General features: G+C 38.8%; 1 protein-coding gene across 1 annotated transcript in view; it reads right to left on the reverse strand.

Annotated features, from left to right (window-relative positions):
* Positions 1-18,196, reverse strand: part of LOC150088451 (deubiquitinase DESI2-like) — a 65,660-nt gene that overhangs the window by 13,450 nt on the left and 34,014 nt on the right. The window contains exon 4 of the mRNA XM_090370781.1: positions 2,241-2,334. Within this exon, the coding sequence (XP_090226907.1) occupies positions 2,241-2,334 (94 nt within the window). The remainder of the gene's footprint in view (positions 1-2,240; positions 2,335-18,196) is intronic.

An 18,196-nucleotide genomic window follows, 5' to 3' on the forward strand; every position in this document is an offset into this window, starting at 1 on the left:
TCACTGCCACCTAGTAATTCATTTACCTGCAGATTCTTAATGCATGAAGAATCACTACTGATAATCAAATTAAGAGTATTACTCCCTCTAGTTGCCTCCCGAACATGCTGATGTAGAAAACAATCATCCAATAAATCCACAAAAGCCTTGCTAGTGTGTGAGTGACCAGCCCCCAAATTCCAGTCAATATCTGGGAAATTAAAATCCCCCATTATAAGACTCTCTGATTTACTGGCCCACTCTATTTCCCCATACAGTTTCTTATTATACTCATCAGAGTCATTAGGCCTATAGCACACTCCTACTCTCAATTTTGATCTCCCAATGCTTATGTCACACCAAACTGACTCAACACTGCACTGTCCAGCAATGTCGACTGGCTTCACTTCCTTGGATTTTATGTATTTCTTAACTAATAGCATAACTCCTCCTCCCTTCCTACCCTGTCTATCCTTTCTGTAGACATTGTACTCCCTAAATTCCAGTTCTGCATTCCTTATATCTGTGTGACACCACGTCTCTGAAATCCATACAATATCTGCCTTTGATGTTTTGAGCAATACCTCAAATTCATCAAATTTATTTACTAAACTCCTAGCATTGGTGTACACGCAAGTATACATGCACCTGTTCTTTTTCTTAGCTACCCTAACACAACCTATGTGTTTATTTGTACTCCAATGATTTCCAGCAGTCTCTGAACTATCCTGCATCTTATTTTCCAGGCTGCGGCTCATTCCAATAGAAGCAGTGCAAGAATCACTTTCACCTCTGCCAGTGGCTACTGTTAATCTATTAGTCCTTGTATCCCCCCAATCTAGCAGTTTTCCGACCCACCTAACACTGCCTCGATAGCATCAGCAAACATTCTTGCACTCTTTCTATTTAAGTGTATCCCATCCCTGTAGATTGTAATTGTACAGGTAGATATGAAATTTTCTGAGCAATGTAGACAGGCTGCCAGGGCAGGTCATGGGGTTTTGTCAATGATATATAGGAATTTTGCTAGCAGAGAAAAGGAGGTGATTATCCCTCTGTATAAAGCAATGGTCAGGCCACGCCTTGAGTACTGCGTACAGGTCTGGAGGCCTCATTTTAGGAAGGATGTAGATTTACTTGAGCGTGTACAGAGAAGGGCAACAAGATTGGTGAGGGGAATGAAGGGATCCTCTTACCAAGAGAGGCTAAGTTCTGCAAATTGCAGTGGCCGGAGACTAGGCACCTGCGCGGTGCTCTGATTGAGGTATATAAGGCCTTGAATGGGTTGAGCACGCTGAATTCTGATGGGATCCTTCCACTTGTTCAGATTACAAACCTAAGGGGGCATAAATTCAAATTAAGAAAAGACAGATGTAAAATAGATGTGCGGAAATTTGCCTTTAGCCAGCGGGTGGTTAATTGCTGGAACAAACTTCCATCTGTCATTGTGGAAGTTGATAGTTTGAATAAATTTAAGAAGGAACTGGGCAGGCATTTGGAGGGAATGGTGTGATTTTTTTTTTTTTTTTTTTTGGCTGATGCTGCATAAGCTCATACACATGCTTTCTTGCATCACATGCCGCCACTACTACTACTACTACTATATCACTGTATATAACATTATAAAATAATCTAGCCTTTATTTATGTACAGTAATACTTGTCTACTATTATTTTACTGTTGGAAAACATAATAGTTTTAAAAAATAGTTTTTCAAGTAACTATCACTTCATTAGATAAGGCACATTTCCCTTAGGTTACTTTATGCTGAAAAAAATAACAGAAAAATATGACTATATGAAGTGTGACAACTTGAAACTAAATGTGCAGCCAATCAAATTCATTACAGACAATGAAGAATGAAAGCAATTCAACCAGAACTGATGGCATTACATGACACAATAGATTGCTCCTCATAGTACAAGTAAAAAAAAAAAAAAAGGTAAAGTGCAGCCATTATCAACTCACTGCAGGATGGAAGCCTCCTCAACAACTCATGCCGAGGGAAATGGACCATAATATGCCACACTAGTCCAGGGCGGGTTGGCAGATCGACTGTATTCAGCAGTCAGGGGCTTAAACCCAGGTCTACTCAAAGAGCGTGTGCTACTGCACTCCCGCTCCTGACCACTCAGCTACGGAGGCCGTTTACAAGTACATTACCTTACATTAAACTTACCTATTTTTCTTCCTTATTGATTTTGTGTTATGGAAGCAATATGACAATAAGAAAAGTTGAAAAATAATTAAAGTAATCTTACTTGAATTTAAACTGTTCTCCTAAGTCATCAGCATCCTTTGGAGCAATTTCAAATATGCCAGAAAATGGAAATGGGTGTCCTCCATATGCAAATTCTATAATTAAAGATCAGTTTATTACTAACAATAATATTTAGTAAATGTATTAAATTATATACTTTAATATCACTAATATAATTTTTCTTATAAGGGTGATCTCCTTTTCCCCTTCTTCCAAAGTTTCTACGGAAATCATTCAAACAAGAAAAGTGAAAGAACTAATTTCAAACTGTTACTAAGCAAACGGGATAATTTTTAAATTGCACAATAGATGAAAACAGGAAAGTAATAAAAGAGCAAAGTATCATCTGTCAAGAAACACAAAAAATGAAAATACAAGCATTCCCCCCATCACATCAAAAACTGATGTAAATACATATAACTTCTCCACACTTCCAACAACAAACAGCTTATCCTACTACGCACATTCTGTAAAAAAGTGCATAGTAGAAATGCATGTTATATATGAAAATGTGAATACCACAGCATGCACATTTTCATATAACATTCAGGGATTAGTTCCATAAAAACTACGCACTGTCACTTACCCATTTTCAAACTTATTTGTATCAATAAAAACAAGTTTACTATCATTAATAAATAACATTAAAACTCAAAGGTTTTGTTTATGATACTTATTTTTCAATTTGAGGAGGGTTTTTTTTAAAGCATGAATTTAAGGTTGGTTGCCTAGCTTGCTTTTTTTCTCTTCTAAAATATATCTGTAACTGCTCATCATATCATCCAATTTTCTTTTAAACATGGGCTTCTTTCAATGTCTGGATCCATGTTGGAAATCACCTTCATCAAAACTTTAAACTTCCATTTTTATTTGAATATATTTAATGCTTTCCATTAAATTCCATTCCATTTCATTTAATGCTTTTCATTAATTTCCATTTCATTTTTTTTGAAACACTAAAAAAAAAAACAAAAGTATTTTGTGCCCTTAAAAGATGACATCTGCTCTACGTCATCAGCTTTTGCCCCTGGCAGATATACCCTAGTCCTGTTCCATCTATCCTTTTTGCACAATATATTCCCCATTTCTCTGACAACAGAGTCACCGACAACTAGTTCATGTGGGACCACAAATTTTACCTTTGGGGATTGCCGCTGTGTTGATTGATGTTTAAGTGCAAGCTCTGGGGTTGATGTGGGCAGCTGAGAGCTTGATGGGCCCCTCAATTTAAATCCTTTGAGGGCATCTACCTTGTTCTTCAAGCTCTCATAAAAGCGCATAACAATGCCGAGTTCTCGCTTGATTTCCTCACACTTTAGCATTAGCATTAGTAGAGGCATATGAGGCAAGAAAGCAAGCTTATGCATCATCAGCCAAAAAAACCAAAAAAAAAAAACCCGCTCCCATTTCACCCCTCCATTCGTTCCAAATACCTGTCCAGCTCAGCCTTAAATTTATTTAGGCTATCAACTTCCACCAACCAACTACTCTGGCTAAAGGAAAACTTCCGCACATCTATCCTACATCTGTCTTTCCTCAATTTGAATTTATGCCCTCTCAGGTGATTATTCTGAGCAAGAAGAAGAATCCCACCAGCATTCAGCATGCTCAAACCATTCAAAGCTTTAATACACCTCAATCAGATCACCTCGCAGGTGCCTATTCTCCAGACACTGTAATTTGCAAAATTTAAGCCTTTCTTTGTAAGAGCAACCCTTTGTTTAATTCACTAATCTTGTTGCCCTTCTCTGTATTTGTTCCAACAGCTCTACATCCTTCTTAAAATGAGGCCTCCAGACCTGTATACAGTACTCAAGGTGTGGCCTGACCATTGCCTTATACAAGGGGATAATCACCTCCTTATCCCTGCTAAAAAAAATTCCTGTATATCAATGACAAGACACCATGAGCTACTCTTGCAGACCGTCTGCACTGCTCAGAAAACTTCATATCTGTCTGCATAATTACAGTAAACCCCCGCTATTCGCGGGGGTTACGTTCCTAAGAAATGTCACGAATACCGAAAACGCAAATACTGAGTTATGGCTCCCATAGTAATAAAGGGATTCCATTCCAAAGTATGAAATATATAAGAAAAACTATTCTTCTAAAATTTTGTCTATGTATGTATTATATGTACCTTCATAATACGACTATGTACATAGACAGTACATAGTGAAATGCAAGCATATGGCATCGAAATGAAAATAAGAAACATTTTAATATTAAATGTAATATTTATTAGAAATTTCAAACAAATCTTTCAAACCAGCGCCTTTGCTAGCAAAAAAAAAACTTATCCTGCCAGTACTATCACCAGTTCCGCTAAAGTGTTGATAAATGAGTTTTGCCTTTTCACGAATGATGAGTGAACTTAACGGAATTTTATTTTGAGTTTGGTCTTCTATCCACAGATTTAAAGCTTTTTCCATTTTTTCTAATTTAACATCACAAGTTACAGAGCAAATTTTTGAAGCAATTAGCGCATTTTCACGGACACTACGGCGGATTTTTTCTTCTGATTTTTTGATTGATCGTACTGTTGACTCATTGACCCCACCCACTGAGCGCTGTTTTGACCGGGAAAGATAATTTTAGCCACGCCCATGTCTTTTTATGGCGGAAAATATTCACGGCGCTTTAAAATTCACATTTTTTTAGGTCTCATTTTATATTAAATTGGCGATCGCGAATAGCGGGGGTTTACTGTACTCCCAGATCCTTTTCATTCTCTACCACTGTAAGTAATACCACAGATTTGATACATTACTCTGGAGTTACTGCTTCCCATATGTGCTTCCCTTTACATTTATCAATGTTAAACTTCATTTGCCACCTCTCAGCCCATCTGCTCAACTTTTTTCTAGTTCTTGTTGCAGCAGCGTACTGTCATTAGTGTCCTTAACAACCCCGCCAACCTTCGTATCGTCTGCAAACTTGGACATTAAGCTTGATATACCACCATCAATATCATTTATAAATACAGAAAACAACAATGGACCCAACACTGAACCCTGAGGAACTCCACTAATAACAGTAGTACACAATGAGCAGTGGCCACTGATTACCACTCTGTCTTCTCCCACTCAACCATCCCTTTATACATAGCAGCAATTTGACTCCAATGCCACACTGCTCCAATTTTTTCAGCAGTCTTCCATTGGCAACAGTATCAAAAGCATTTCTAAGATCCAAATATATGATATCAAAGTTATTCCCTGCATCCAGTTCCTTTGTGATGACATCATAGTATCCAATCAAATTGGTCAGGCAAGACTTTCCCTTAACAAAACCATGCTGTGTCCAAGCTATAACTGAAGTCTTGTCTAGATGATCCTGCAGTGCTTCTTTAACCAGTGCCTCCATTAATTTTCCTGGAACAAGTTAAACTAACAGGTCTATAATTACTTGTGTCCCCCTTTGATCCTCCTTTGTGAATTGGGGTCACATTTGCACATCTCCAGTACATGGATACCTCCTCTGAGTCCAAAGAAGTTCTCATAATTATGGCTAAGAGTTTGCTTACTTCCTTTGTTGCCTGCCTCCTTTAATATAACTGGATAGATCCCATCCACCCCGAGTGCCTTTTTTTTTTTTATGTTTATCTTCATCAATTTCTCTTCCACTTTCCTCTCAGTTATTACAAAATCATCTAGCTCACTGCCAGAGTTGAATTCACCTCTGGCATTCCCCTCTCTGAATAACTCCTCATGTGAGAATGTAGATGCAAAATACCCATTTAGTTTGTTAGTCACCTGAGCAGGATCATCAATAGTTGAACCATCAATATCCAGTGGTCCAATCTGATTCATCCCTTTCCTTCTAGAGTTTACATAGGTAAAGAACTCTTTGCTGTTTTTCTTACATCATGTACTTCTTACATCAAGCACACACAGACCCTTGGCAATATGTCTCATTCCTGATAGATCCACAAACATCAAACAAGCAGTACATTTCAAAAGGCTGTGATTCAGAGGACAACCACACTCCTCAGTTCTCCCTTGAACCACGGTACTCCCATCACATTGAGCCTTTTGCTTTGCTGCTCTGATCTGAGACATGATTTCGATTCAATTTCAATACAATTAAAAATATAACACTAAACTTATATCCAAATGCAGTTATAACACTGTATATATATATTTCAGTATCGAGTTTTATCTCCTACTGAGTTACGTTATATGAATTTCGTATCTCCTATCAAGTTAAGTTATAATGTTACATTTATAAAATCTTAGTCATTATATATATTAAGAAAATTATGCTTGTAAAATAATTTAATCTACGTAAAGATTTACTTTACCTATGTAAAGATTATGTTTGTAAGTAGTTATAATAGATGATAAATTTAACTATCTATTGTTACCCACTTGGTCTGAACTCTCACGCTAGCTATCTATGCCAAATCACCGATTCTAAAAACTGTACGAATATTACTATCACACGTTACGATCTATGCAACGAGTTAAATTATTAAAACATGTAGGTAGCGTTATAATCTATAATCCTCTGCTGATACTGCTACAAGTTAAGCAGAAACTTCCAGTATCTGCTATATTGATGCAAAACCACTGGCGGCAGATTCAAATGTTACTGTCGATTCAATGCCGGCAGAAATTGACTGTGGTTTTCTATGCACTTACAAGGCTGAGTAAAAGATAAATGCCGGAAATTAATCAGAAAATCGCAAAAAATACTATACTACTAAATTTAAATCAAAAGTTATACAAAACCAATAATTTCAAATCAATAAATAAAAAAAGTCAGTCAACTTAGCAACTTTGAACAAGTCTGGCTCCCACTAGCCTTGTCAGCACATATTGTCAAACCTTGTCAAAACATATTTCAGAGTTAAAAAATATTTCTAGTATAGATCCAAAATCTGGGTGGTCACTAAGAAGACTTATTGGATGATTGTTTTTTGCAGCAGCATGTTCAAGAGGCAACAAGAGGGTGTAATATTCTTGATTTGATTATCAGAAGTGGTTATTTGTGCATTAAGAATTTGCAGATAAAGGAACCACTAGGTGGCAATGATCACAGTGTTCTCATGCAAGATTTACTTAAAGATGTCACAACCATCAGGAGAAAAGGGAAGAGATTTTCTTTTTGTAAAGGTGACTACAGTGGTCTTAGACAGTTTTTAAATTCTATACAGTGGGACCAACTGATGATGCTACCAACAGGAAATTCGAAGTGGGAAGCATTGAGGGAACTAATCGTGGAAGCTACTATGCTTTTCATTCCAATTAAGAAGTATTGGTCAAGGTTTAGGCCTAAATGGATGTCAGATGAACTAATGAGACTAGTGGCAGGGAAGAAAAATGCATGGGAAGCATATAAATTATCAGGCGACACAGAAGCGTATGGCAGATATCAGCTAGTCTGAAATAAAGTCACAAAGGAGATTACACAAGTGAAGGCAGATTACGAGAAAGACTGCTAAGAAAAACAGCAAGGACTTCTTTATTTATATAAACTCTAGAAGGAAGGGGATGAATCAGATTGGTCCACTTGACATTGATGGTTCAACTGTCGATGATCCACTCAGATAGCTGATAATCTGAATGTGTAGTTTGCATCTACATTCACACATGAGGATTTATTAAGGGAGGAAAATGCCAGAAGTTTTTATTAAACTCTAACAGGGTGCTTAATGATTTTGTAATAAGTGAGAGCAAAGTGGAGGAGAAATTATTGAAGTTAAACATAAGAAAGGCACACGAGGTGGATGAGATCTATCCAGTTATACTAAAGGAGGTGGCAAAGTAAGTAAGCAAATGCTTAGCCATAATTACGAGAGCATGCTTGGACTCAGGGGAAGTTCCCATGGACTGGAGATGTGCAAATGTATCCCTAATCGACAAAAGGGGATCTAAGAGTGATACAAGTAATTACAGACCAGTTAGGAGGAAAATAATGGAGTCACTGGTTAAAGATGCATTGTAGAATCATCTAGACAAGACTGCAATAATAATTCAGACCCAGCATGGGTTTGTTAAGGGAAAGTCTTGTCTGACAAATCTAATTGAATACTATGATGTGATTACAAAGGAAATGGATGCAAAAAATAATTTGGATATCACATCCTTGAATTTCAGGAAAGCTTTTGACACTGTCGTGCATGGAAGACTACAGTACAAATTGGAGCAGTATGTTATTAAGGGTAAGTTGCTACAATGGATAAAAGGTTGGCTGAGTGGGAGCAGACAGAGAGTGGTAATCAATGGATGCTGCTCTTCTTGGACTAATGTTATTAGTGGAGCCTCCAGGGTTCTGTGTTGGGCCCACTGTTGTTTTGTATATTTATCAATGATATTGATGAAGTTATATCAGGCTTAATGTTTGCAGATGATACGAAGGTCGGGAGGGTTGTTAATGACACTAATGACAGTACGCTGCTGCAACAGGATCTGAAAAAGTTGGGTAGATGGGCTGAAAAGTGGCAACTGAAGTTTAAACATTGACAACTGCAAAGTATTGCATATGGGTAGCTGTAACCCCAGAGAAATGGTGTTATACTCAGGGTAGTGGAGATTGAAAGAGACCTGGGGGTAATGGTGCAGTCAGGTATGAAGTTTTCTGAGCAGTGCACACAGGTTGTCAGAGTAGGTCATGGGATCAATGATATACAGAAATTTTGCTAGTAGGGGAAAGCAGGTGATTATCCCTTTGTATAAGGCAATGGTCAGGCCACGCCTTGAGTACTGCGTACAGGTCTGGAAGCCTCATTTTAGGAAGGATGTAGAATTGCTTGAGCGTGTACAGAGAAGGGCAACAAGATTGGTGAGGGGAACAAAGGGGCCCTCTTACCAAGAAAGGCTTAAGTTCTTCAAATTGCAGTGGCTGGAGAGTAGGTACCTGCAAGGTATTTCTGATCGAGGTGTATAAGGCCTTGAATAGGTTGAGCACACTGAATTCTGATGGGATTCTTCCGGTTTCCCAGATTACGAAACTGAGGGGACATAAATTCAAATTAAGGAAAGACAGTTGTAGAATAGATATGCAGAAATTTGCCTTTAGCCAGTGGGTAGTTGATTGCTGGAGAAAACTTCTGTCTGTAATTGTGAAAGTTCAAGGAGGAACTGGACAAAGGTTTAGAGGGAATAGATGAGTGAAATTTTTTTCTTTTCTGCTGATGCTACATTAGCATTACAGACCCAGACACCAAAACACACAGACCCTTCTCATTTCACCCATCCACTCGCTCCAAATGTTTGTCTCGTTCTGCATTGAATCTGTTTAAGCTATCAACTTCTACAACGACAGATGGAAGTTTGTTCCAGCAACCAAATACCCGCTGGCTAAATGCAAACTTCCACACATCTATCCTACAGCTATCTTTTCTCAATTTGAATTTATGCTCTCTCAGGCAATTATTCTGAGCAAGAGGAAGAATCCCATCAGCATTGAACATGCTCAAACCATTCAATGCCTCCTTTAATACACCTCAATCACATCACCACGCAGGTGCCTAGTCTTCAGACACTATAATTTGCAAAACTTAAGCTTCTTCTTCGTAAGAGCAACCCTTTGTTCCATTCACTAATCTCGTTGCCCTTCTCTGTACTTGTTCCAACAACTCTACATCCTTCTTAAAATGAGACCTGCAGACCTGTATACAGTACTCAATATGTGGCCTGACCATTGCCTTAAACAAGGGGATAATTACCTCCTTATCCCTGTTACAAAAATTCCTTATTGACCATTGCCTTATACAAGGGTATAATTACCTTCTTATCCCTGTTAGAAAAATTCCTGTATATCATTGACAAGACACCATGAGCTATTCTTGCAGACCATCTGAATTGCTCAGAAAACTTCATATTTGCCTACACAATGCCCAGGTCCTTTTCACTCTCTACCACTGTCAGTGTAGTACCACACAGTTCATAAGTTACTCTGGGGTTACTGCTTCCGATATGTAGTACTTTACTTTTGTCAATGTTGTATCGCCTTTGTATGACCTTTGTATCGCCTGCAAACTTGGAAATTAATCCTGATATACCATCATCAATATCATTCATGAATACAGAAAACAACAATGGACCCAACACTGAACCCTGAGGACTCCACTAATAACATTAGTAGATGAAGAACAGTGTCCATTGATTTGCCTCTAATGCCACACTGCTCCAATTTGTGCCACAGTATCAAAATCTTTTTAAGATCCAATTATATGATAGCAAAATTATTCTTAGTATCCAGTTGCTTTGTGACTACATCATAGTATCCAATCAAATTGGTCAGACAAGACTTCCCCTTAACAAACCCATGCTGTGTCTGAACTATAACTGAAGTCTTGTCTAGATGATCCTGCAATGCTTCTTTAACCAGTGCCTCCATTAAATTCCCTGGAACAGAAGTTAAACTAACAGGTCAGTAACTATCTGTCTTTCCTTGATTCTCCTTTGTGCACTGGGGTCACATTTGCACATCTCCAGTCCATGGGTACCTCCCCTGAGACCAAGGAAGCTCTCATAATCATGGTTAAGGGTTTGCTTACTTCCTTTGCTGCCTCCTTTAATATAATTGGATAGATTCCATTCACCCCAGGTGCATTTCTTATGTTTATCTTCAACAATTTCTCCTCCACTTTACTCTCAGTTATTACAAGAGTATCTAGCTTACTGCCAGTGTTTAATACACCTCTGGCATTCCCTGAATAACTTCTCATGTGTCAATGTAGATGTAGAATACTCATTTAGTTTGTTACCTACCTGAGCAGGATCATCAACAGTTGAACCATCGATATCAAGTGGATCAATCTGATTCATCCCCTTCCTTCTAGAGTTTACATAAGTAAAGAACTCTTTGCTACCTTTGCCAAAGATTTCTCGTAATCTGCCTTTTCCTGCCTAAGCTCCTTTGTGACTTGATTACAGACCAGTTTATATATATCATAGGCTTCATGTCACCTCTTAATTTATATGTATCACATGCATCTTTTTTCTCTGCCACATGTCTAATTAGTTTATCTGACATCCATTTAAGCCTAAATCTTGAACAATATTTCTTAGTTGGTATGAAAAGTCTAGTAGCTTCCAAGATTAATTCTTTGAATGCTTCCCATTTTGAATTTTCTGTTGGTAACATCATCAGATGGTCCCACTGTATAGAATTTTAATACTCTCTCAGACCACCGTAATCACCTTTACGAAAGCAAAAACCCTTCCCTTTACTCCTGATGGTGGTTACCACTGAGTAAATCCCACTTCAGCACACTGTGATCACTGCCACCTAGTGGTTCCTTTATCTGCAGATTCTTAATGCATGAAGAATCACTGCTGATAATCAGATCAAGAGTATTACTCCCTCTGGTTGCCTCTCGAATGTGTTGCCATAGAAAACACTCATCCAATAAATCCACAAAAGTCTTGCTAGGGTGCGAGTGACCAATCCACAAATTCCAGTCAATCTCTGGGAAATTAAAATCCCCCATAAGACATTGTGATTTACTGGCCCACTATTTCTCTGCACAATTGCTCATTACACTCATAACACACACCTACTCTCATTTTTCCTTTCACTGTGCTTATGTCACACCAAACAGACTCAACATTGCATTGTTCACCAACATCAATTGGATGCACTTCCTTAGATTTAATGTGTTTCTTACCTAACAGCATAACCCCTCCTCCCTTCCTGTCCTGTATATCCTTTCTATACGCATTGTACTCCCCAAATTCTAATTCTGCACTGCTTATGTCTGTGTGACACCACGTCTCTGATATCCCAACAATATCTGCCTTTGATGTCTTGACTAGCACTTCAAGCTAATCAAATTTATTAACTATACTCCTAGCATTGGTGTACATGCAACTGTTTCTACTCTTAGTTACCCTAACACAGCCCATGTATTTACTTGTTCCGCTACGACTCCCAGCAGTCCTGGTTATCCCCATTGCTTTGCTTTTCTGGCTGCTGCTCAATTGCATTTCAATAGAAGTAGTGGAAGAATCAATTTTATCTCTGCCAGCGGCTACTGTTAATCTATTAATCCATGTATTCCCTCAAGCTAGTAGTTTTCCGACCAACCTAACTCTGCCTCGATAGCATCAGCAAATATTCTTGCACCCTTTCTATTTAAGTGTGTCCCATCTCTGTAGAAGCAGTCTCTCCTGTTAACATGCACAGACCGGGCTGAGAATAATTGTACCCTTTGAGCCTTGCACAATCTCTCTAGGGCTGAATTGATCGACAAGGCTCTCATCATATACTCCCTCCTATCGTGTCTGGGCAGAATTGCAGACACTTTCAAATTCAACCCTTACGGCTTTTTTTTTTAACATTGACCTGTACTTGTTAAGTAACTGCACTGGTCTCCTACTCTTGATATCATTTGTGCCAACGTGTACAACAATATCACCCTTTGTGCCCTTAAAAGATGATATCTGCTTACAACATCATCAACCTTTGTTCCTGGTAGATATATCTTGGTCCTGTTCCACCTATCCTTTTTGCAATATGTTCCCTGTTTCCCTGACAATTGAGTCACCGACAACAAGTAGTTCCTTTGGGACCAGCGCATTCTGCCTTGGGGGTTGCTGCTGTGTTGGGTGATGTTCAAGTGCAAGCTCTGACATTGGCGTGGGCAGCTGAGAGCTTGATGGGCCCCTCAATTTAAATCCTTTGAGGGTATCCACCCTGTCCTTCATATAGGTCCATAACAACGCTGAGTTGGCACCTGATTTCCTCACATTCCTTACATTGTGCACACACAAAAACATTCCTCTTGGCAATATCATGTCCCGTTCCTGATTGCTCCACAAAAACCAACAAGCAGTGCATTTCAAAAGGTTGTGATTCAGAGGACAACCGTCCCCCTTCCCTCAGTTCTCCCCTGAGGCACAGCACTTCCATTAGTTTGAGCCTTTTGCTTTGCTGCTCTGGTCTGAGTCATGACTTCTATTCAATTTCAAATAAAATTCCAATACAAAATATAACCCTAAACGTATATCCCAATGCAGTTAACACCATACATATGTATTTCAGTATCAAATATTATCTCCGAGTTACGTTATATGACTTTCTTATCTCCTGTCAAGCCTCCATTACTATTAGCAGTGATTCTTCATGCATTAAGAATCTATAGATAAAAGAACTATTAGGTGGCAGTGGTCACAGTTAGTGATGTGGAATTTCCTTCAAGACATAATCACTCTCAAGGGTAAAAGGGAAAAGCATTTTCTTTCATAAGAGTGACTGCAGTAGTCTCAATTTTTAAATTCTATGGGACTAGCCGATGATGTTACCAACAGCAAATTCTAAGTGGAAAGCATTCAGGAAAGTTATCACAGAAGTTACTAGGCTTTTCATACTAATGAAGAAATACTGTTCAAAGCTTATACTTAAATGGTTGTCAGATGAACTGATAAGACTTGTGGCAAAGTAGAAAAGTGTGTGTGGTGCATATAAATTATCAGGTGATACAGAAACCCACGGTAGATATAAAGTAGTCTGCAATCAAGTCACAAAGGTGGTTGGCCAACCGGGCTAGCGTGGGTAATGTGCCTGCCTGGCAATCCAAAGGTCACAGGTTTGAATCCCACCCCGGGCTTGGATCAGAGTAAATGCAAAAACTTTGGGAGGTGCATTATGGCCACAGAGGCCAATGCGCCGACAACAAAAAAAAAAAAAAAAAAAACAACAACAAAGGAGGTTAGGCAAGCTGTAAGAAGTCTCTGGCAAAGAATGCAAAGACGACTATTCTTATGATAGGTATTTTGCATTTACATTCACATATCAGGAATTCTTTAGGGAAGGGGATGCCAGATAAACTCTAATGGAGAGCTCAATGAGATCATTGAGCTCTCTCTGCCATGCTTTGTCTGAAGTAATACTTCAGACATAGCATGGCTTGTTAAGGGGAAATCTGGTCTGACCATTTCATTGGATACTAAGATGCTGTCACAAAGGAACTAGATGCAACAAATAATTTTGATACATATACTTAGATTTCAGGAAAGCTTTTGATACTGTTGCACATAAAAGACTGCTGTACAAATTGGAGCAGTGTGCCATTAAGGGAAAGTTACTATTACAGATAAAAGAATGGTTGACTGGGAGAATATTCTTTGTATTGGAAAAATTGTATAAATGGAAACTGCTCTTCATGGACTGACGTTATTAGTGGAGTACCCGAGGGTTTGGTCTGGGCCCGTTGTTGTTTTCTATGTGTATAAATGATATTGATGAAGGCATATCGGGCTTAATATCGAAGTCTGCACAAGATACAAAGGTTGGCTAGGTGGTTAATGACAGTAATGACCGTATGCTACAGCAACAGGAGCTAGAAAAATTAGGCAGCTAGGCTGAAAAATGCCAACTGAAGTTTAATATTGACATATGCAAAGTATTGTATAAGGGTAAAGTGTGTTAGTTGTCTGATGGCACTGGGGGTTTCCCCCCATCTCTGCATTGCATAAGGGTGTGTGTGTGTGTGTGTGTATACTGTGTCGGGGTGGTTCCCAGGCATATGCCCATCTCCACCTAAATCGTTCAAGTAACAGAAAAACTGTAAAATGGGCCTGAAATTTAGCTAAGAAATTGAAAACCCAAAACAAGAAAAATTTTGAGATGGTTACTAATTTTAAACAAAATGTCGAAAAATAATAATTAAAATTTTGTATAGGAAAGATTAAAAATGTATTATAGAAATGTTTATGTGTTTAGTGTGTTGTTAATGTCAGGTCACTTTGCCATCAGGAAGTAGCTGACATCTACAGCTGCTAACTGGTGCCCATCCCCGGCACGTGGAGCCGGACCTGCTTCTACTAATACAAGCTGTAGTGACTAAGCACAACCCCGCACCCAACAGAGGAAGTGCAATACTGATGGGTGCCAGCTATCCTGGTCTTAGGCCACCCAAACCCAAGAACCAAGGAGAGATAAAAAAAAACAAAAACAAAACCACCGTAGTGGTACATGTTGAGGAACCACAGATCAGACGTATAACTTCCTGATCTGAAGCTCCCAACCCAGATGCATTTATGCATTATTCATATATGCAGCCAATTCCACTTCTGACAAATTTCTCAAGATAGTCCTTTTGGCAAATACAGCAGCTGCAAACCTCTGCAAGGCCTGAAAACTGGATGCATCGTTCAGAAGAATCTGCACATTATCCTCAGTAACATTGGTAAGTTCTTCAGAAAGTCGATTACGCTCAGATCCGTAAAAAGGGAAAAGAAACAACATATGTGACCAAGATTCCGCTTCGCCGCAGGAGCACCACGGATCAGGTTCCAGTCCTCGAGAATGTAGTTTTTCACGAAAGGACCCGTGTCCTGTCAATATATAATTGGTAAACATCGAAGGATGAAACCATGACACCACTGTTTTTGACATTGCAAAGTCTGCTAATGGAATTAACTTTCTCATCACCTCTCCAACCTCAGAAGAGCTCCACCGATTCCTCCATACTTCCACTAAAGAATTCCAAATTCTAAGTTTTTCTTCTTTAATATTATTAGTAAGGTCGATGGAAATGTCCAAATACTCAGTTGGAATTCCCTTTCTCAGCACATACAGCATTCCCCGATACATTATGTATAAATCCAAAGGAACAGTTTCCGCAATCACCTGCAATGCCGCTGTTGACACAGTTCTCAGAGCATGTAAAAAAGCCAATAACATTGATCGCTGCAATGACATAAGCTTGTTTCTAATTCGGACTTTGATCACTGCACCCATCCACACTCCAGCTGCATAAGCTACAATTGGTAGAAAGATGGTTTTGTAGTACAATGTCATAGTTCTTTTATTAAGTCCCCATTCTTTCTTAGAAATCCGTATCACGGAAGAAGTAAATTTCTTGATTTTTTCATTTAGGTGTGACACATGCAAATGAAAACCCATCCTATCATCCAAAATCACTCCTAAATATTTTGTACTTGACACTAGAGGAATTTGTTTTCCATTCAACAGTACTCTGGGCGGACGGTTGTAATCAAACTGATTTTTAAACACCATAAAGTTTGTTTTCTTTGGTGAAATTTTCAGTTTATTCAAGGAGGCCCACACAGACAAAGTCATCCAAGATGTCCTGTATTTTTTGCTCCAGTATCATTCTGGATCCTCCAGAAACTCCCACAACCAAGTCATCTGCATACACCACCTGCAGACTACTTGAAGCATAAGATCTGTTCAACCACTGGTCCAAAACAGCATTCCAAAATATCGGACCCAACACCGACCCGTGCGGACATCCTCGATTAATATATTTGTGAAACATCAAATGCTTCGCACAAACCTTCACCATCCGGTCACTAAAATAAGAGCGTATAACTCCATACATATATTTGTCACATCCAGACATTCTTAAGGATCTCAGCATTGCATAAGGGTAGCAGAGTAACATACCGACTGTGTGGTACTACACTCAGGTTAATGGAAAATGAAAAACGCCTGGGAGTAATTGTGCAGCCAGTATGAAATTATGACTGCACTGTTCTCCACTGTGCAGTCAGAACGTTTGGGTTGTTCTCTGAATAGTGGGTTGTTGTAGATGGTTCTCTGAAGAGTGCAGACAGTGTGCCAGAACAGCTCATAGGGTTTGGTCAATGATATACAGGAATTTTGTCAGTAGAAATAAGGAGGTGATTATCCTATTGTATGAGGCAATGGTCTGCCACATCTTGAGTATTGCATAGAGGTCTGGAGGCCTCATGTTAGAAAGGAAGTGAATCTGTTGCAACAGGTGCAGAGAAGAGCACTGAGATTAGCGAAAGGAACAAAAGGGTACTATTATCACGAAAGGCTTCAGTTCTGCAAACTGCAGCACCTGGAGAATAGGCAATTGTGAGGGGATCTAAATGGGATGTTTAAGGCTTTGAATGGATTGAGTAAGCTCAATGCTGATGCTTAATGTTCACACGAGGGGGCATAAATTCAAACTGAGGAAAGAAGGGTGCAGGGTTGATGTGCAGAAATTTGCCTTGAGCCAGCAGGTGATTGATCGTTGGAACAAACTTCCATCTGGCGTTGTAGAGGTGGATAGTTTGAACAAATTCAAGAAAGAATTAGAAAAACTGTTAGAAGGCATGGATAGAGTGATATGGGATTTGTTGGCTTTTTTTTTTTTTGTTGTTGATGCTGTATATACTTGCTTTCTTGCATCATTTGCCACTGCTAACACTAATATTTAAAATTTCAGAAAAAAAATTGGTACCAAAAAACAGACACATGAAACAATTACAGTATTCTCGGTAAAACATTTAAGTTTGTGGAGGAATTCATTATAGAAAACTTTGGTATTACTCTAATACAACAAATTTAGCCAATATTTAAGAAAAAAATTTGCAATGAATGTATATCAATGAGAAAACAAAATAACTGCTGTTAATTCTGCCTATATATGTAACAAATATGATAAACATGAAATTATTCATATCCTTTTATTTTTTTTATTTTTCTTATGGATAGCAATTTCTTTGCATATTACCACCTGCATGTGCATAACAAATGCACTTGCAAATTCATGCCTACAAAATTCATTAGGGGAAGAAAAAAATCAGGGTGGATCAGCGTGTATTCTGGCTGATATCACACAGCATGTAACTCATCTAATTATGCCACTTTCAATGAATTGTAAAATGTGACAATCCCTCACCCCCCTAATTTCAAGGGTCTACTAATTTTAAGGATCAGCCCATTGCAAGAAAGCTTTTTAAAGAAATCCCACACATGCTTTCAGGCTATTTAGAAGAAGGTGCCTGCCCAGCGTTGTACCTTCCAGTGCAGGCACTACAGCAAGCTGCTTTTGATTTGGCTTTTTTTTTTTTGTTGAGAAAGGTCATCACAGTAGGATAGAGAATGGATTTTTTTTTTTTTTTTTTGATTTGGTAGTTGTTGGCGCATCGGCTTCTGTGGCCATATTGCACCTCCCAAGGTTTTTGCAGTACTTTGATCCAAGCCCGAGGCGGGAATCGAACCCGCGACCTTTGGGTTGCCGGG

This window comes from Mastigoproctus giganteus, chromosome 3, assembly GCF_048544385.1.
Source record: "Mastigoproctus giganteus isolate SK-2022 chromosome 3, ASM4854438v1, whole genome shotgun sequence".
Lineage (NCBI taxonomy): Eukaryota > Metazoa > Arthropoda > Arachnida > Uropygi > Thelyphonidae > Mastigoproctus > Mastigoproctus giganteus.